Genomic DNA, 18164 nt, shown 5'->3' on the forward strand with positions numbered 1-18164 from the left:
ATTAGTTGTATTACTGAACTGATGTAGCTGAGCTTTTATCAGTTAAATGAAATAATTGCCTGCTAATACTTCAGACTTCTGGATCTTTGCTTACCTACTGTCATTAAAACCAAAATGTTAAGCTGTTGCTGAATAGGTCATTTATATTTTGAAAACAATTACAAAATCATTTAAGTAAATAATTGGATAATGGGTGACTTTTGTTCAGAATTCTTTCTCTGTGTGTAGTGCATGTCAGGTAAAACAAACTACTMACATAATTTTTGCTGCCTCAGTATTTGACATAATTTTATGATTGCAGTCTACCAAATTGCCTGAGAATTTGTCATCTGAACAGACAAATAATGCCACTAGAATATACTCTGTGTATGCTACGTGAAAATTATTTATCTTTACCATTATTTTTGTTTTAGTGACACTTTTTTTTCAGTGAAAGTGCAATTTTCTTCACTCTGTGTTTCTGCAAAATTGTATGCAGTTCAACACAAATAACGTGGAAATGTTCTGACACCAAAATTGTGGAATTTCTTTTGCATAAAAAATACAAAGTTAATGTTTTCTCATTCAATATAAAATTATATTGATTCTTGTGAAATTGAAATTGTGCTTTTAACACTTAAAGTTGTGATTAACTGAGATTATCGTAATTAAGAATTTCCTTGCTTATATATACAAATGCACAGTGTTTTTTGAGCTCTCTGTGTTTAGGTAATCCTGGAACAGTAGTAGAAGTTTTGCTTCCATGTTTCCTTGTTTCTTTGAGTTTCAAGGTCAGGTGTTTTTCTGGTCAACTTAGTGATATATTTTGTCTATATAAGAGTTTTCTTGTGTTTGTCTATATGTATATATACACATATATATATATATGTTTGACTATATTGCTGAGTTAAGGGATTCGAGTGGCTAAATTGTTTTCTTTTTTCACAGTTCTGTCAAGATATTTCTTACTCTCTACACACATGTTCATCCTCTTGCTTAAATAGATTTATAGGGTAGGCAACAATATAGGTTTAAGTAATTGAGAGTGCACCAGAATATTAAAAGCCTCAGAAACTTGATAGAGGGGGAGAAAAAGCCATCCTGAAGTCACTTGATACAGGAGCTCTCTGAAGTTCAGCTCTCACTGGTCTGGTCCTGTCCCTGATGTGACTAAGCAGCAACTGTTCCTTTTTCCTGAGCCCTTGCTGTCACTGACCTCTTGCATTTTTTTGTCTTTTTCCCTGTCTTTTTGCTTTTCCATTCTTTATTTGCCATTTATTATGACATTTTTCAGCTCTTTATTAAAATACGAAATTCCGCTAAATAATTGGAATCTGATTTATCTGTAGAACAAGATTTGTGATATTTCAAGGACCATTGTTATAGAAATGCTTTCATTATTGAATTTCACTGTAACCAGAGACAGTAAATCTGTGCTGCTCATATTTAGCTGACTTCATTTTGAATTGTCAGCTTAAGGAAGGGGATTTCTTTTTTACTCTAACCTGTATGAAATCATAAATATGATTCAAGTAAATGAGACAATTTCCAAATGCTTTGTAGATTTATGTTAGAAATATAACAACTATGTAAGGAAAAAGGTGGAGAAAAGCTGACAGCTCGTCTTCTGTACCATGAGTTTTTTGTTATTGWATCTGAAAACAAGTTCACTTTTATGAAACCAACAGCATATGAAGAAAGATGCAGTAATTCCTTTTATATACTAACTTAAAGTGTCTCCRTAGTACTAGGTGTTCTAAAATGAAATGAGATTCCTAGGATCTTTTTCAAATAATAGCTGTTGGGCATTGGCACTGATGGCCCGTTCTGGAAACAATTGGAAGCGTTGTGTGGGTTTTGGATCAGTACATTTATTTCTGTCTTTTGATGTGAAATTAGTTCCCTTCCCCTACATCTCTGGTGTAAGTGCACGTGGTTTTCCCTGCACGTGAAGAACGAGGTTAATGTGAACTCTGGAAAACCTTTTGCTCCTGTTGTGCGGAGGTAATTCAGGGATTTGGARTGAGTTTCTGAGTTCTCCTTAGTTGATTACAGTTTAATGGCAGAAAAAAAGTCTGTTTATAAAATATTCTTGATAACGTTTCATAGTTGGTTAGTTGTAGTAAGCAGTGTTGTTCACTTTTTTTCCTCACGTTGCTTTAGATATTATCTGAGGTTTGGAAACCCTAACACATGACTTTGTAAATTCATTTTCTCATACACTTTTAGCATTCTGAAGATAAATGTTTTAAATTTGAATTAACATCTTACATTCTTAATTAGTTTGTAACTTATTCCTTTCTTTTATTGGAAACTTGTAAAACTGGTACTTTTTAGAGAAGGTGGCGTTCCTTAAATGACCTGTTGACATTTTACTTTTTTTTTAATTAATAATTTCAAGTGTTTTAGTGATACCTCTTTCCTTTTCTCAACAGTTATCAAAATCTTGCTAACGTGATGGCATAAACTAGTCAAAAGGAGTTTGGATTACGCCATGGATATCCGCAATGGTGATTGATAGTGTTACAGTGGCGCAGTGGGAATCTGCGGTATCGCATGTCAGCAGCTTGTATTTCTTTTACTTTTGCGATGGTAAGAGTTTTCTGTACTAAATAAACAATAACTTTTAGAATGGTTTATTTCTTCAAAAGTAACATAGCAAATCAATAAGATTTTGATGTCTGGCATGTTGTTTTYAATGTGTGCATAGTGTGCATTGGAATTTGATTTGTTTCACTTGTTTTTATTGTGCATTTGAAATGTCACCTACTGCTCCGTACCCGTGACAGCTTAACATTGATCAGTGTAGGTAAAATGGACTGCATAAATAACCCCCTTTGTCGTGTTTGTTTTCATCCCCAGATGAGAATTTTAGCCAGACAGTATTGCACTTTTGTATGAACGGGGTGAATATCCCCGCAAGTTCCTGCATACAGCAAATAGGTCTGAAGAGCCATTGTATACCATACGTAGGCACATATTTTTTTATCTCTTGGTTTGGCCAATTCACTCTTTTTGGAGCTCACCCTATTTTTTGGTTGTCCGTCTCCCACTTTGTCCTGCCTTGTTACTGCTGATGGCACAAGGTGGCAGGTAGTGTCCCCAAAGTCCTCTGTGTTCAGGCGAACAAGCAGTGCCGCCASCCTGAGCTTAGTGGGAGGCTGCAGGAGCCAGGCAGCTCTGCCTGCACAACTCGCCTTTGGGAACGTTTCCACATTGTAGCTGCTTTTCTGTTACACAGCTACGTTGTGTAACATTGTCCTGACAGTTTTCTTAAAAAAAAGTTCCTTTCTGTGGTTAGAGCAGGGCACTGCTCTCTGCAGGTGACTGYGCTGGTGTCGCTTTCTAGTAAGCTCAGGGCTGAGCTGGGTCTTCTCCCAAGGAACCCAGCTGGGAGAGTGGCTGCTGCCATTCCTCTCACCGGACAGGACGAAACTAACCGTTTTGCCCCCTTCTATCTCWATTTTAGAGCTGTAGCTTGCTTGGTTTACGTTCAGGGAAGATTCCAAACCATCCATGAGGTCTCTCATGATGAGAATGGCAGATTTTATCTTGTGTTTTTGAATTTATAATAGCTTTGTAGTTMTTTGCTGCCAAAGAAGTGTGTTGGTAACTTACTTTGTAGGTCCTATGGGATGAATGCAGAAGAGGGACTTCATGGTGACTAAGTAAATGCTGGAATGTTTTGGACATTAAATCRTTGGGACTATTTTTGTATTGTTACCAAGCATTAACAATAATTTAAATATATACCATAGTTTTTCATTTTGCTAGGGTTTTTCATTTCATTATTCCATAGCTGACTTATGTCTTATTTACAATTTTACATTATAAATTCACTTTATTTCATTTCTTTTTCTCATCATGGATTACTACCAATAATAATTAGCCTGAGACTAATATTTATATTCAAAGATTTCAGTTTACTGGCTTTTTGATAACAAAATTAAATGTTATTAGATTTTTTTTTAGTATGGATGGAAAAAAAAAAGATGGAAAAATACCTATCAAAACAGTTTTCCTGTGTCCTTCTATGCCTTTCTAAATAGCATGTAGTATGTTTAATTTGATAATCAAAAACTTTAACCMCTTCACATTATATGTTGGCTAAACTGACTGCTGAAATATGGAATTTGGGGTGATGGAAAGGGAAAAATATGGCATCATATACTAAAGTGAATCTGTTCATTATGGATATTATGACAACTTCATGGTGATGTGGAGTTTGACACATTGAGTTTTTAAAGGTGGAATGAATAGAAGAGGGGTAAGACTGAGCTAATTTCTGTTAAATGTTATTTTGAGATTAGGCAAATTGGGTACTCCTACATTTCACAGTGAAATTTCAAATAAGATACTCAAAGTGGATCTTTCAAACTTAAACTTGGATATGAATTTATTTAAATATGAGATAGGTCATGATTCATCCTACTTCTCATGAAAAGAAAAATAAAAACTTACAGCCTTCTATAATACTTCACAGCAGATGAGTTAGAAGACAGAGCCAGGCATCTTGTTGAGGTAAATGGTGCAAAATTAATGGTTGTAAATGGAAACAACGAAGGCTCCACTTGGATGTGAGAAGAAACATTGTCTCGAAGAGTAGCTAAGCACTGGAATAGGTTGCCATGAGAGGTTGTGGGGTATCAGTACTTGGAGATTTTCACGACTTAACTAGACAATCCATATGTAGCCTTACCTGKTTTTTTTTATGCTTTTGTGATTCTACTTAGTTTTTACTGTTAATCAGCATAACTGGTTTTATTGACATGATTTTTTAAAATCACCTGTTAAATTGGATTTGCACTTCTATTTTGTTATTTATAAATGATTTGTTTTGAAGGGTTAAGCAATAAATGATGTAGAAAAATACAAGCAACAAGTGATGTAGAAAAATATGTTTTTTAGTGGCTCGTAGCTTAATGTGTGGAATTGTTTAACATGAAACTGGGATTGAGGAATGTGATTTGAAATCTCTCATCTAAACAGCTAARAATACCACTACAATATGCTATATGTACAGTATGTAAAAAATAGTGTATATTTACAGGAATAGTCTAGCTCTGCATATTATAATCAATATCAATTGTATTAAGATATGAGTCTTTAAGACAGGGCAGAAAACACCCACAAATACTAAGGCAGTTATTTTGGAGCTTAGATGGATTTTTTTTTTGATATCCTAATCTATTGGCACAGAAAGAAGTGATATTAATATTTTACATAAGCATATGCAGCTTCTGCTAAGTACATTTGTGGCAATATATTCAGAATTTCTGTGTCTGTAGGAGTTTTTCTCACCTACTACTTTCTCATGTCTTGTTTTGCTTTTTTGAAGGTTTCCCAATGAGTGGATCATGATGAACCTACTTTAGGGACTTGCCATAGTATGGCTGCTTCTCGATCTACTCGTGTTACAAGATCAACAGTGGGTTTAAATGGTTTGGATGAAAACTTTTGTGGTAGAACATTAAGAAACCGTAGTATTGCTCATCCAGAGGAAGTTTCACCTCATCCTCAAGTAAGATCAAGGTCACCAAAGAAGAGACCAGAGTCTGTGCAAACTCAGAAGGGAAGTAATGGTGGGAGAACTACTGACTTGAAACAGCAGAGTGCTCGGGAATCATGGGTGAGCCCTAGGAAGAGAGGGCTGTCTACTTCAGAGAAAGATAATGCTGATAAACAAACTGTGGAAAATTGTGAGAAAAGACAGGCAGAACCTGTATCACCTGTTTTGAAAAGAATTAAGCGCTGCCTTCGCTCAGAGGCACCCAACAGTTCAGAAGAAGACTTGCCTGCCAAAACAGAGAAGGAATCATTGGAACGTAAGAGCTTAGTGTCGGACAATGATGCAGTCTCTCCAGGGACTAAGCGAGCTTGTCGATGTCTTATATTGGATGATTGTGACAAAAGGGAAGTTAAAAAGGTGAATGTTTGTGCGGAAGGATTTAATAACTCTGCAATAGTTGAAGAGATTGCAGGCTATCAGACTGTCAATGGAGTTGGCGAGAGAGACTCAAATTCTCTAAACTGTGATGACTGTCAGCTTGATGGGAACKCTAAGCAAAATAGTGCTAGTTCCTGTATGCCCAAGGACAAAACAGTAGCAGAAAATGGAAATGCATTTGCCCATTCTTCGTTGCTGCTTAATAGCAACAAGGAAAACAGTGTTGTAGACCATTATGTGCCTTGCACAAACTCTCAAGAACAGGTAAAGTTGGAGGACCACAAAATAATTAATGACTGCTTGCCTGAGGAGCATGCTAATCAGGCAAACGAGCCAGCTGCAGGGTCCTTTTCTGAAATCCAGTCATCTTTGTTGAGGGATTCTGAGGAGGAGGTAGACGTAGTAGGAGATAGTAGTGCCTCTAAGGAACAGTGTGCTGAAAACACCAATAGCAACACAAACACTCATCATGATAGTACATCAATCTCAGGTGAACCTGAACCACATTCTTCTGTACTGGACTGTGTTTCAGCTCAAATGACATCAATGTCAGAACTTCAAGAACACAGATACACATTGAGAACTTCACCCCGAAGGGCTGCCCCTGCTAGAAGTAGCCCTACTAAAAATAACTCTCCTTGTAGAGAAAATGGACAAGTTGAGGAAAATCATCTTAGTTCCACTGAAAAGAATGTACCTGTAGGTATTAATAATATCAATGGATCTCCCAAAAACTCTGAAGACATTAAACAGAATGAAAAAGAGAGAAATTGTAACACTGGAGATCATGGGAAGGATGGACTAAGAAAGCCRCTTTCTGAGGCTAGGCTTGTTGCTGGATATCTGCCATCTGCCAAAGAGAGTGCCAACATCCACACTGCAGAGGATGAGGAGGAAGAGCCTGATGTGTATTACTTTGAATCAGATCATGTGGCATTGAAACACAACAAAGAGTATGTGTAACTATGGTAACCATGAATTCTGCTTTTGTTTCTTACCAAAAAGATATAAATTAATACATATTTAAGGTAATTTTATGCAAAAAATTAAGTGCTTAAAATTTTCATACTCTTCARTCTTCTTTTTTCTTCCTTGCTTTTACCCCAAACAAAATTAAACTATTGAATATGCAGTATGGTACAGCAATGTGGTTTATACATTTCTAACAATGTGAGTTCTTTAGCCAGAAATGTTTTTTTGAAAGACTTCTGTTATCTTTTTTTTYCCCCCCTCCCCTCTAGAAAACTAGCTGGACACAAACCCAAATGATTTATAAYCTTTAATTAGAAAGGTTTCAACTATCGTATATAATAGATATAGCATGTGTTGTTTACGAAGTTATCATCCTGTTGTACCTAAGATTTACATGGTTAGGCTCTTGAATAGGTTAAGCACGTATTTTCAGCGTGGGAAAGGCTTACTGTTACCATGTTAAGGTGAATTGGTCAAATGCAACAATTTGAAAACTTTCTCTAACACAACTGTCATGTCCTTATTGGTGCTTATATTCATTCAATGCAAAAATTTATGCATCCAAAATATTGCTGGAAGAGAATTATGAAATGTTCTTATGTTTATCTGAATTTTAGAAGTGGACCTGTAGTAATCATATACCTGTGATAACTGTGATAGGGGTTCTTGAAACAGAAGGATACCCTTATCAGTGAAGAAAATTTCAATGGAGAAAATTTCCTTCAAAGGGCAGRTCAGATCATAGCTTTTATCACACGGTCTTTGTGACACTGCTCTGACTTCCTGTGTTTTGCAGCTTTAAGTAGATGGTTCTGAATACAGAAAGGCCAAGTGTGTCTGGTCTTTAGTTTTCCTCGTATGAAGAGCACTGCTGGTKATTCATTGCTGGTGAAAGTCATTGCTGGTAGATTTGGAAAATAATTACAGCACAGTGATTATGAACCTGAGGTGCAAGAAACAGATGATTGCCTAATCCAGCAAAAGTATGAGAGTTTCAGGGGATATTAGAGTTGTATTATTTCTCTGTGGATCACACAGTCATTTTACAATTATAATGGAATACCTGCAGTTACAGCAGTAAGTGAAAGGTGTATGGAGATTTTTCCTGCTAGGCAAAGAGAAGGTTGTAAAACCTGCATGACTGCTCTTTTCCAAGGTGTTAATGGAAAAATTGGCTGTTGTCTTCTGAGATTTTTATACTTATATAGGATGGCTCTACTACAGCTGTTAGTACAAAAGTAATAGTGAGGTAACTTGATGGTATGTATTAGGGAAATTATTATGAAGAACAGAAGATTTTTAGATGCAGCATCTATTTTAATTACGTATGAATTAAACATATAAACTGGCATATTTTTTATTCCAAATGAAACTTACAGTTTCTTGTAAATGCTGGAAAAAGTAAAGGCAGTTTTTTAGTTCTGCATTTGATCCAACAGAAATGTAAAATATTCTCAGTCAATTTCAGGAAAAGGCCCCAGTGTTGACCTTTCCATATAAACAATTTCTCTGAAAGTGTGACCAGTTCAGCAGCCTGTGTATACATGCTTGTTGAGGAGCTTTTGAAATGGGGTCTTTGTACAGGYTGCCTGCAAATAGCACTTTGTAGCTTGATATTGACTTGCTTGCAGAATGCAGAATTGCAAAAGAAATGCTGTAATTTTTATTGTGACCTACATTGCACTGATTTTTGTGACAAAAGATAGAAAACTAGAAGCCTCTACTATATCAAGGAAGATTATTTCCACTTTTCAGAAGGGAAGCGTGCTATTGAATGTAGCGTTACTTAGATTTTTTTTTTCCTTCTTACAAGTAATATCAGTATAAGTGGACAGTTGTGGACGGTCTTTATTTTTATTCGCAATAAAGCAAATTTAGTATTCTGACAATTTCTTCTGATATTAGCACATTTGTGAAGAATTTCAGATAACGTTTTTGATACTCAAGTGTGTAGCTATTCTTTATTTGTAAATTTGTAGTCAAAGAATTAATTTGTGCCATACCTTCTCTTTCAAATTTAAATATCAAAGTTCAGTGAGAATGCTTGCAATTCATGTGTTACCGTTTTTGAACAATGTATTTATTAAGACTCCTGTTTTCTCTTATTTGGTGTTTATTTTCTAAGACATTAAAGCAAGGGCTTTAGCAGAAATGTCTTTCCTAGTTAGTCAGATGCAAAGAATTCCAGGGTACCCATGCTTGCAGGTAAGGGCTTTTATTTTAGTATGTGATATTTTTGTCTGAGGAAGGTAGACTGGCAATGTTTATGAAATCTGCAACCTGTGAAACAGTTATGTTTGATACACAGTGATTAAACCTGTGGACTTTTTTTTTGACTTGTGTTTTTGTGTTTCTGTTCTTTTTAAAAAGAAGAGCAGAGAACCATTGGCATCTTGGTTAGGGTGAGGAAGTGGATCTTTCAAAGGTGACACTTAATGTTCCTCTGTGCTATAGCAGCAATTTTTCGTTCTATAAAGACTTACAGTATTTCTGATTTATATACTTTGATTGCATACGTAATTATACATCTGATTGTCACCCTTTTAAGAAATAATTGTAAGAGTGATAAAACACAAATGAGCCAAAGCCTTCAATGCCTGTTAATAAGACATGCTATAAGAAAAACAGGTAAATACGTATTGTGGTATTTTTGTGCAAATTTGTTATTTTTTCGAGTGTTGCCTTGTTCAAGCAATGTGTCAATATTTCTTTAATGACAAATAATAGGGAACGTAATGGCCACAAAAACATGAGAGTTGTGGAACAGGTTGAACTTAGATATGCTCTTCAACACCTCTAATAAGATATGTCCCTCCAACAAAGAAAGATCTGAGATCTGCTAAAAAGAAATTTTATTACAGCGTAGACATTCATGAAGATGATAATAGACTGATGCAAGATGTTGTATGATTGGAAAGCATTGCTAATGTTTCTGGTTATTACGTGCGTATTTGTCTATTATTGTAATGCCTCTCTTAAAATTCTATTTGGTACCTATGTGAGAACTATGCATGTATTTTCTAGCTCAGAAACCTTTGTGTTTTATGTTGAGATATTTAATTTTTTTAAACTATACTATTGTATTACCCAATTTTATAGGCTGTATTTAGTATTTTCAGTGTCTTCTCAGCATCTATAGTGTATCTCACTGCTGCATCATTTTGTGATTTAAAGCTTTCTTCTGGTATATTAGTTTTTTTTTTTTTTTCTTGGACAGGTTTTCAGTTAGTTTCTCCCTTTTTCCTATGTTGCCTTTTGTGCTGTAAATGATGTCTTTATTTCTTATGTCCCTCTGCTTAATCTTTTCTGAGGTTTGCCCTGTTTGGCAGAGTTTAGGTTGTATGGGGAAAATTTTTGTTCACTTTTTTTTCCCTGAAATACAGTAGACTCTAAACAAAAATGTGAGCAAAGAATTGAGTTTTCATATTTGTACAGTGCATTACACTGTAATTCCAATATCCTGTAAATTGTGCTTAGCTTTTTAGGGACCATTTATATTGGTGGATGAGCCCACTGTAAATAGGAGAGTTATGCATGAGTATTGCCTGCAAGGATTAAGCTGAAAAGGACCTTGAGTTTTTTCATTAAATATTTTCATTTATTAACTTGTAATATTTTTTAAAAAATCCTAGTAGTTGTACTAGCATGACAGATTAAAATGAAATATTTCCACACATCCATTAAAGCACTGTCTGTGCATTCTAACGTATTAAAGATTGTTCCAACRATTGTGCTGTCTTTGGAAAGACAGAAGATCATGTAGGATCATAGGATCAGATGTAATATTTTTAATTTACAATWCATAGAAATGCTTCTAATGTACTTGGATGTGTTCAATTTTTAGAGATGGCATGAATGAGAGAAAAGGAGCATCTACAGTAGTTCTCTGGTACAGGTTTTGCATTTTATGCAGTCACACTTTGCTGCAAAGATGAGTTTAAAATAGGTCTCTCTGTAATACTGCACTTGACTTGTGATCACAGCCTGCTGCATCTTCCACACCAGTTATTTGAGACGTGTCTTAAAGCGAATTCTCCTTGAAGTRTAATTCTGAAGTGAATCCATAGCAGTCTTTTTGACTAAGATCAATTTCTAATAATCTCTRCAGCATCTTTTTTCTCTTGACAATATTCTTTAAAAAGAAGTTATTTTAAAGAAAGTATTCTTTAAAAACTRGTTTTCATTAATATATTTTAAGACAATCTCCATGCCTGTCTTCATGTATATTAAGAATAAAGGTATTATATCAGTATTGTAATTTATCCTCATATTTACAGATACATTCAGRTATGTAATAAATCAAATCTTAACTTGGGACATACATAGCATGTATTTAATGTACCACTAAAAGATGGTATAACATTCCTTTATTGTGATATGTAGCTATAATGAGCTGTACTACAGAATAAACTGTCCTTCCATGTTATTTTTAAGGATACCATTTTCTTTTTCTTGTTATCCTATGACACAATCTTATGCTGGGGTGACTTTCAGTACTGCATCATTTCACTGTCTTTGGGAATAACAGGAATTGTATAAGTTTCATAATTTTGCTTTTTTTAATGGTAGCCTCTGCTCAGTCTGAGTGGTTTGAGGTGGTCACCACTTTCTGAACTGGAAACCCTTGAGTTCTGTGTAGCAGAATATTTATCAGTTCACCATTGCCAAAGTATAAATTTTTAGTGTTGAATAATAGCAGTTTAAAAAAAAAATGTGAGACATTACTGTGTGTTTATATTTTGAAGATCTGCCGCAGTCTGTTCCACAAGAAAGTAGTTTAGTGAATCAAGAGCTGTTTCTTAAATTACCTGTTAATGTAAAACTTGAACATATGCCAAACTGGTTCTAATCTCAGAGTGRGTTCTGTGGTGTGGTAAGTTGATCTGTATTCTGAGTGAATAAGAAAATGTCTGAATTGAATTTTAAAAAAAGCTCAGGTCACTTTAGAAATGGAATACTACAACTTTTTTTCCTCCAAAGTAGAAATAAAAAGGAAATATATTAGAAAATTGTAATATGGATTTTTGATACACTGCAGTTTTGTATTGCATACAGTTCCATGACTAAATCATGTTGTCATAATATAATAGTGTATGACTACTTTTATAACCTTATTACTGTCATTTTTGTCTTCATAAGATCCCTTCTCTGTGTGTGTGTGTGTATATATATATCAATGAAAAAATTGTAAGTAACATAGAATAAGTTACAATAATACATGCAGAACAAATGGCTGGTTTAGTAAGAAYGCTTTCTTATTCATAGAATTTTTTTGTAATTATATAAACTGTCCTGTAAACACTAAATAATAGAGTTCCTAATTTAATTTGCAAGAAATAATGCCTTGGGCCTGYGCTGCATCTGCTTTTCTCTTTCTGGTGATAGGCTTAGCATTAAATGCTTAGCTTAGCATTAAATGTCAAGTAAATTTGTCAAATTCCATTTTCCTCCTCTCTTTTTACTTGCYGTCATCCACAATGCAACAGCCCTGCCTACCCCTGTGCAAGCCTCATTTGGATAATACACTCTGTGGAAAATGAAGCTTGACTTGTGTCCTTTGCTGCTCAAGTTCTTCCCTCATGTGATTTGACTAATAACTTTATTTTTGCTTTGTTTTCCTGCTTACACTCTCACCTCCTCTTTGGCCTCCTGTCTTGGAGGAGTGAGCATGAGCCTGGGTGCACGAGCGTGTGCACAGCTGCCCTGAGCACAGAGTGGGAACAATATCAGTCGAGTTCCCCCTGCTTTTCTCTTAGTGGAGACGGTCGTTACGATCTCTCACTCGTACAAAACTGCCAATTTTACACAACACTCAACAACTTTTTAGTGGCGAGTTTGCATCTACATGGCTCAATCATGAGGAAAAGATTGCACAAATTAAAAAAAAAAAAAAAAAAAAAGCCCACAGCTTGTTTTTTAAGGTTAATGGTATAGGTTTATTTTGCTCTTTGGTTAAACATAGGCACGATCTGTGGAACATGCTTATTAACTTAAACTGGAAAATTAGATAGTTGTCAATAAATTTATTTTTCTGATTATGAAATATCAGAGTTGGGAAAATATGTAAAATGCTGCAGAAATTCATGGTCCTAAAAATGGAGGAGCCCAAAACAWGGAGATAAGAACTTTGTTAGCCAGCACAGCTGTGTGGAGGCTCAGTGCCTGGCTGTATTTTTGCCTATACGTMTAAGTGATACTGCTTTAATAGCAGGAGCAGTAATGTATGGATGCAGTTACATTGCTGTAAGGCTARATCTGTTGAGACAAGAAATAAATCRTGATACCATAATTGCCCATCTGACAGGGATGTCCCAATATTTCACTAAATACTAATAAGCATAATGATGCCACCAAGAAAATAACTAGACCATAATTGCTGGTGCATGTTTTGAGAGAGTTCATATCTTTACTTTGCAGTTTAACTAAGCTAGCAGGGAATACTTTGCTCATTAGGCGTAAATATTTGCTGTGGTCTTGTGTTAAATTTTGGCAGCATCTCTATCATGAGCCACGAAGATGATTGGTAGTATCTTTTAGAAGTTACTTGTGTAAGTAGTAGATACTAATGCTTGCTATGGTCTGGGCAAGAAACCCTTGTCAAGATAATATTTCCTTTGGTACCACAAGCTGCTTACCTGCTCTTCTGAGAAGATAAAAGGTTCTGCTTTTYGTTTTCCATTATATTTTATTCGTTTCCTCTGAGTACTTGATAGGAAGGGCAAGTTGATGTTCAGCTTTTCACTATAGCAGGCCTTGTCTACCCATTTTAGCTTGTTCTGTTCTGCATAGTTCCAGGTAAAGATGTACTACTGATTTACATAACAATTCACCTTTAAAAGTTACATTTTCTAAACCAAGGACTAACTGTGGTTGCTTGTGTTATATTACAGTAGTGGATGTTAATTAAAAGATGTATTTTACTCATTTTTTTCCTTTTACRCTCTCTTTCCTCCTTTACTCCCAGAAAAAAATTTATAATATATTGTTTTATGTATGTTATATGTAGTGTATTGAGTGAATAATTCTTTACTCTTGAACTTCTAGTGGTTGCTTATCACATCATGGTAAAAAGATCATAGTTTTCAGATATTTTCATARGGAAATATCTGAGGAGTGTGTGTAGTATATGTTTAAGTGAAATTATATCCCTAAATAACTTGGACTTTTTTTCCTGTATTTTAAAAACAACAAAAATTCCGTATTTTAGTTTAGAATAAGTTTGTGAGAGGGAAAAAARGTATTGTTGGCTAATCTGGATTTTGTTTGTCTTTTGGTAATGTGAAAGCTCCTGCCTCTTGCATCCCTGGAAGAAAATCCCTGCTTTCTCCTGCCTTTTATTTTATCTATCTATTTATTTATTGTCTGTTTTGGAGAAAAGTATCCATGTGGAGCTGCTGAAGGAAGCAGGGTGATGTTTTTTCTCTCACTGAAAGAACTGGAGCAACTCTCAGTAAGAGGGAAGGGAGCACACAGATTTGGGATGTGCTGTCAGCTTTTCCCACTAAATTTGTCTGTCCTTCAGGAAAATACTTTGGGAAGTGCTGTTAAAAGCAGATCAAAAAGCTATACTAAAAGGTGTTAATTTGGGGAAGGTTTACGCATGATATTTTAGACTTTGATCTTGACAAGACAGGAGTGAGTTATGCATCTGTACAGTGGTTTTAAGTGCTAATTAAAAATGCAAATAGCTGGGAAAGGTGGGTGTTTGTGAAGGGCAGTTTAATTGAGGTAGTGTGAGGTGCGGAGTGCAGCGGAGGTGCAGAGTGTGGTGAGATGGGAGGCTGTAGAAGTGAATGAGTGGGCGCGTTGTTTCTGGCCCAGAGWAAAAGATTTAACCTAAAGGCTGATTTTATAAATAGCCAATAAAATACTGRTCAGATGCTTGAAATATAAAGTGAATCAGAAAGAGAGAAGGAAGATGTAAGTGGTGTTTCCCTGGGAAATACTTCTAAGTGGTCTGAACTATGAACCTTAAAGATGGTCAGAGAAAATAGAGTAAAATACATTTCACACGAAGGAGTTAAGCTGTACTGGAAAACTGTTTCATAGGAGGTTGCAGAGTTGGCCTTAAGCAGATTGGCTAGGTGGTGGTATCCAAGCCTTTTATCTTCTATACGTCGCTTTTTTCAGGCAGAGGTGCTTTTGAAAGTCCTGACGTGAGTTGATGGGTGCCCTTAACTCRCTTCGTCTCTTTAAATTTCTTTCCCTGCTCTATGCTTCCCTCTGGCTACAGAATCATTATTATGATTGGAAAAGACCTTCAAGACTGAGTCCAACCGTAGATCCTGTGTGTTCTGCGAGCCTCTCACTCAAATGCAAAGCCCAGCACTTTTCCRTGCAGGAATAGAGGGGTTTTTTAATCTCAGGCCCACATTGGAATAACTTGTGTGAATTTCTGCAGTGTCAAAATTACCGCAGAAGATCTGTCAGGGATTTCAGTCCAAGACTAAAAGCTGTGGGCATTAGCTGCTTTATCTGAACTGAAGTAAGCTGTTTACTTGCAAGGAAAATGACTTTTTCCCCAGAATCCGTGTTTTAGAAGACCAGAGCCCAGGCTAATAAAGAGCATCTGTTCTGGAGAGCCAGTAGATGGCAGTAAAAGAAAAGCTTGAATCAATTCTGTGCATTACTGCAATTAAGCTGTTAGGTCTAACAGCTGTTTGAAACACAAACTTAGAAACAGATCTGTTTTAAAATCTGTTTAACAAAATATTAACCTTTTCGGCTATAAGAAATGTATACTCCTTCATTTAAAATAAGTCCTACCTGCACAAGWATAGTCAGTATTTCCAATATCGTAACATATTCTGACATTTGAATTATAGTAGATGCTTGTTTACGTGTTTATTTCCCAAAATTGATGTTACGCTAACTCCTGTCATGTTGTGAATGATATTSCAACAGCTACTGAATGGCAGCCTGTTTGGGGAGTGGAGAGCACCGACCCAACACTTGCAGCAGCGTTTTATTGGGAAGGAGGGAGCAAATAGCTGCTCTTTAATGGGATATCACGATACTTCTACTCTTTGCAATACTGTGTTTGTAGGACACAATTGACAACATCTTCATTTTTTTTATATATATATATATTTTTTTTTTTCTTGGGTTTTTCTAAAGCGTCCAGATGATAAATTCCTGGGATCTCCTAATGTTGATTTTGTATCAACTGAAAAATGCAAGCAATTAAAAGTCTTGTTATAGTTTTCCCTTGTTAAATGTTATCTGATAATTATTGCCTGCTAGCTGTATAAAGCAATTTGAAGTATTGTCATGTTTTTCAAAAGTACAGTATAGACTTGCATTAGTGATCTAAGGCTTGGCACTAAATCTATATGCAAATAATAAGAAACTGTCGTTTCAATATTAATGCAGATGCTTACTCTCCATGTGTGGTTCATGCCCAAGGCAAATAATAACCATTGAATTATATGTCTGTAAGACAGACTGCACCAATGCTATGTGAAACTTCAGAGGCAGTGTGACAATTTTAATTAAATAACTAAATGTGGAAGTGTTCATYGTGTCATTACTTTGGAAGCAATTATATAATCACATAAGGTTGAGAAAACCTTAGTTGCTCTTAGGGAATTAGGCCTGAGCTTTGGAAGAGGACCTCCTTCCATAGGCTTCATKTATTTTTCTAACATGCGCTGCGGTATTAGAGCAGGGAAACTTGTGAGCTTGCAGTTGGGACAAAGCTACTGAAATTTCTTCTTTATTCCTCAGGCCAGTGGCTGCCACCCCGTTTTTCTCATATGTTCCTAATTTCTGATGCAGGTTGTGTCTTTGTAGGGACTTGTTTGCAGAGGGGACTTGGTGGCTGGTGAAGGTTACCAGCAGCCGCTCCTGTTCTGCCCCGTACATTGCCTGGCAGGAGAAAACTGGTGCCACATACTTAGTTAATGGTATTTAGCTGAAAAGCCTCCTTTATTTATTTTATTTCATCCGGTGATTAGAATTAGTAACCTGAAAGTTAAATCCTAGGTTTGGCAGTAATAATTCCTCAGATTACTCGTTCACGTAACTTTTAAAGTACAGTAACTTTAATCAGAAACCATGGAATATCTGTGGTTGAATCACTTTCTCTACTATTAAAATGAATTTATTTAAAAATGCTGAATGTCATGGCCTCTTGCACAGATTACTTTTTGGGTACCTAGTATTGAAATAAGATGAAACATAAGCTTGTGCTATCCTTAAGGCAGATTGCCCCTAGATATGTGTGCTTTATAAATCTGATCACTTCCAATGCAAAAATAATCTGTGATCTAAGTGTAATAGTGTTGCAACAGGATAAAAATATGTTTATTTGTGATATCTCCAGGATGCATCTCAGAAAACTRCATCAAAAGGAACGTCATGAATGCTGTAGTGAAACTACTTGGGAGCTTTATTGACTGAGTAGGGCAGATTTTTGGTACAAAATGCTGCTGTGTGGTAGTTATTTTGCAGAGCAATGCAGCAGCTGCAGAGCTATTTGTTTTGCAGAGCAGAGAAGCAGCTAATGCTGCAGCAGAGGGACTGCCGTGGGAGCGCTTGCTGATCAATGCCAAACTTTTAAGGAAATTACTTTCCTTCTTTAAATAGTCACTCCCTTTTGTTGACTTCTTTTAAGCATAGAGATGSTTGGTGTACCTACAAGTAGATTTAGAAAAAGAGCGCTGTTTTAATACCACAATTAGGGAATTACAGGATTGAAGTTCCCCCCAAATGGAAGTGTTCCTGAGGGAGGACCATGCTTCCCACTTGGTGTGTGCCAATAGTAATGCAGTTACAGAGCTGAAAAAACGTGCAACTTAAATGAGTTCAGGTGCTGTGACTGACAGCTTTCTCAAACGGCCTATTTTTAGCTGAGGGAGGTTGGTTTATTTGTGTGGTGACTGTTCCCTGGTAGTTCCCCAGGATAAGGTAACGTGGCTGTGTGAGGTGCCTGGGAGCGGCTTGCTCTCCGACCGACTGGAGTACAAAGCGGAGCGTGAAGGCCGGCACTGGGAAGCCAGCCGGTCCCGCTCGGCCAGGCCTTGTCTTCATGGGGATTCTTGACATTTTGAACGATTTAGAGCAAATGCAGGAAGTAGTTGGAGTCGTAGCTGTTACTCAGTGTGAATCTGGGAAGATTTTTTGTGGATTTGCCAAGCCACTTTGTTTTGAAAGGATCCTCTAAACGCTGCACAYGTAGGGAATGCAGTAAAAGGTGGTTTGTTATTTTGGGAGGCTAAGAAGCCAAAAAAGATCAGGGACTTAGAAAAGCCTGAGTTTTGCCTTG

General features: G+C 36.2%; 1 protein-coding gene across 2 annotated transcripts in view; it reads left to right on the top strand.

Annotated features, from left to right (window-relative positions):
- Positions 1-18164, top strand: part of ZZZ3 (zinc finger ZZ-type containing 3) — a 41655-nt gene that overhangs the window by 8985 nt on the left and 14506 nt on the right. For both annotated transcript variants that reach the window (XM_026054633.1, XM_026054641.1), the window contains exons 2-3: positions 2415-2571; positions 5318-6879. In XM_026054633.1, coding sequence (XP_025910418.1) covers positions 5369-6879 — 1511 coding nt within the window. In that variant the 5' untranslated portion in view covers positions 2415-2571; positions 5318-5368. The remainder of the gene's footprint in view (positions 1-2414; positions 2572-5317; positions 6880-18164) is intronic.

This window comes from Nothoprocta perdicaria, unplaced genomic scaffold, assembly GCF_003342845.1.
Source record: "Nothoprocta perdicaria isolate Ctin4 unplaced genomic scaffold, notPer1 scaffold_0, whole genome shotgun sequence".
Lineage (NCBI taxonomy): Eukaryota > Metazoa > Chordata > Aves > Tinamiformes > Tinamidae > Nothoprocta > Nothoprocta perdicaria.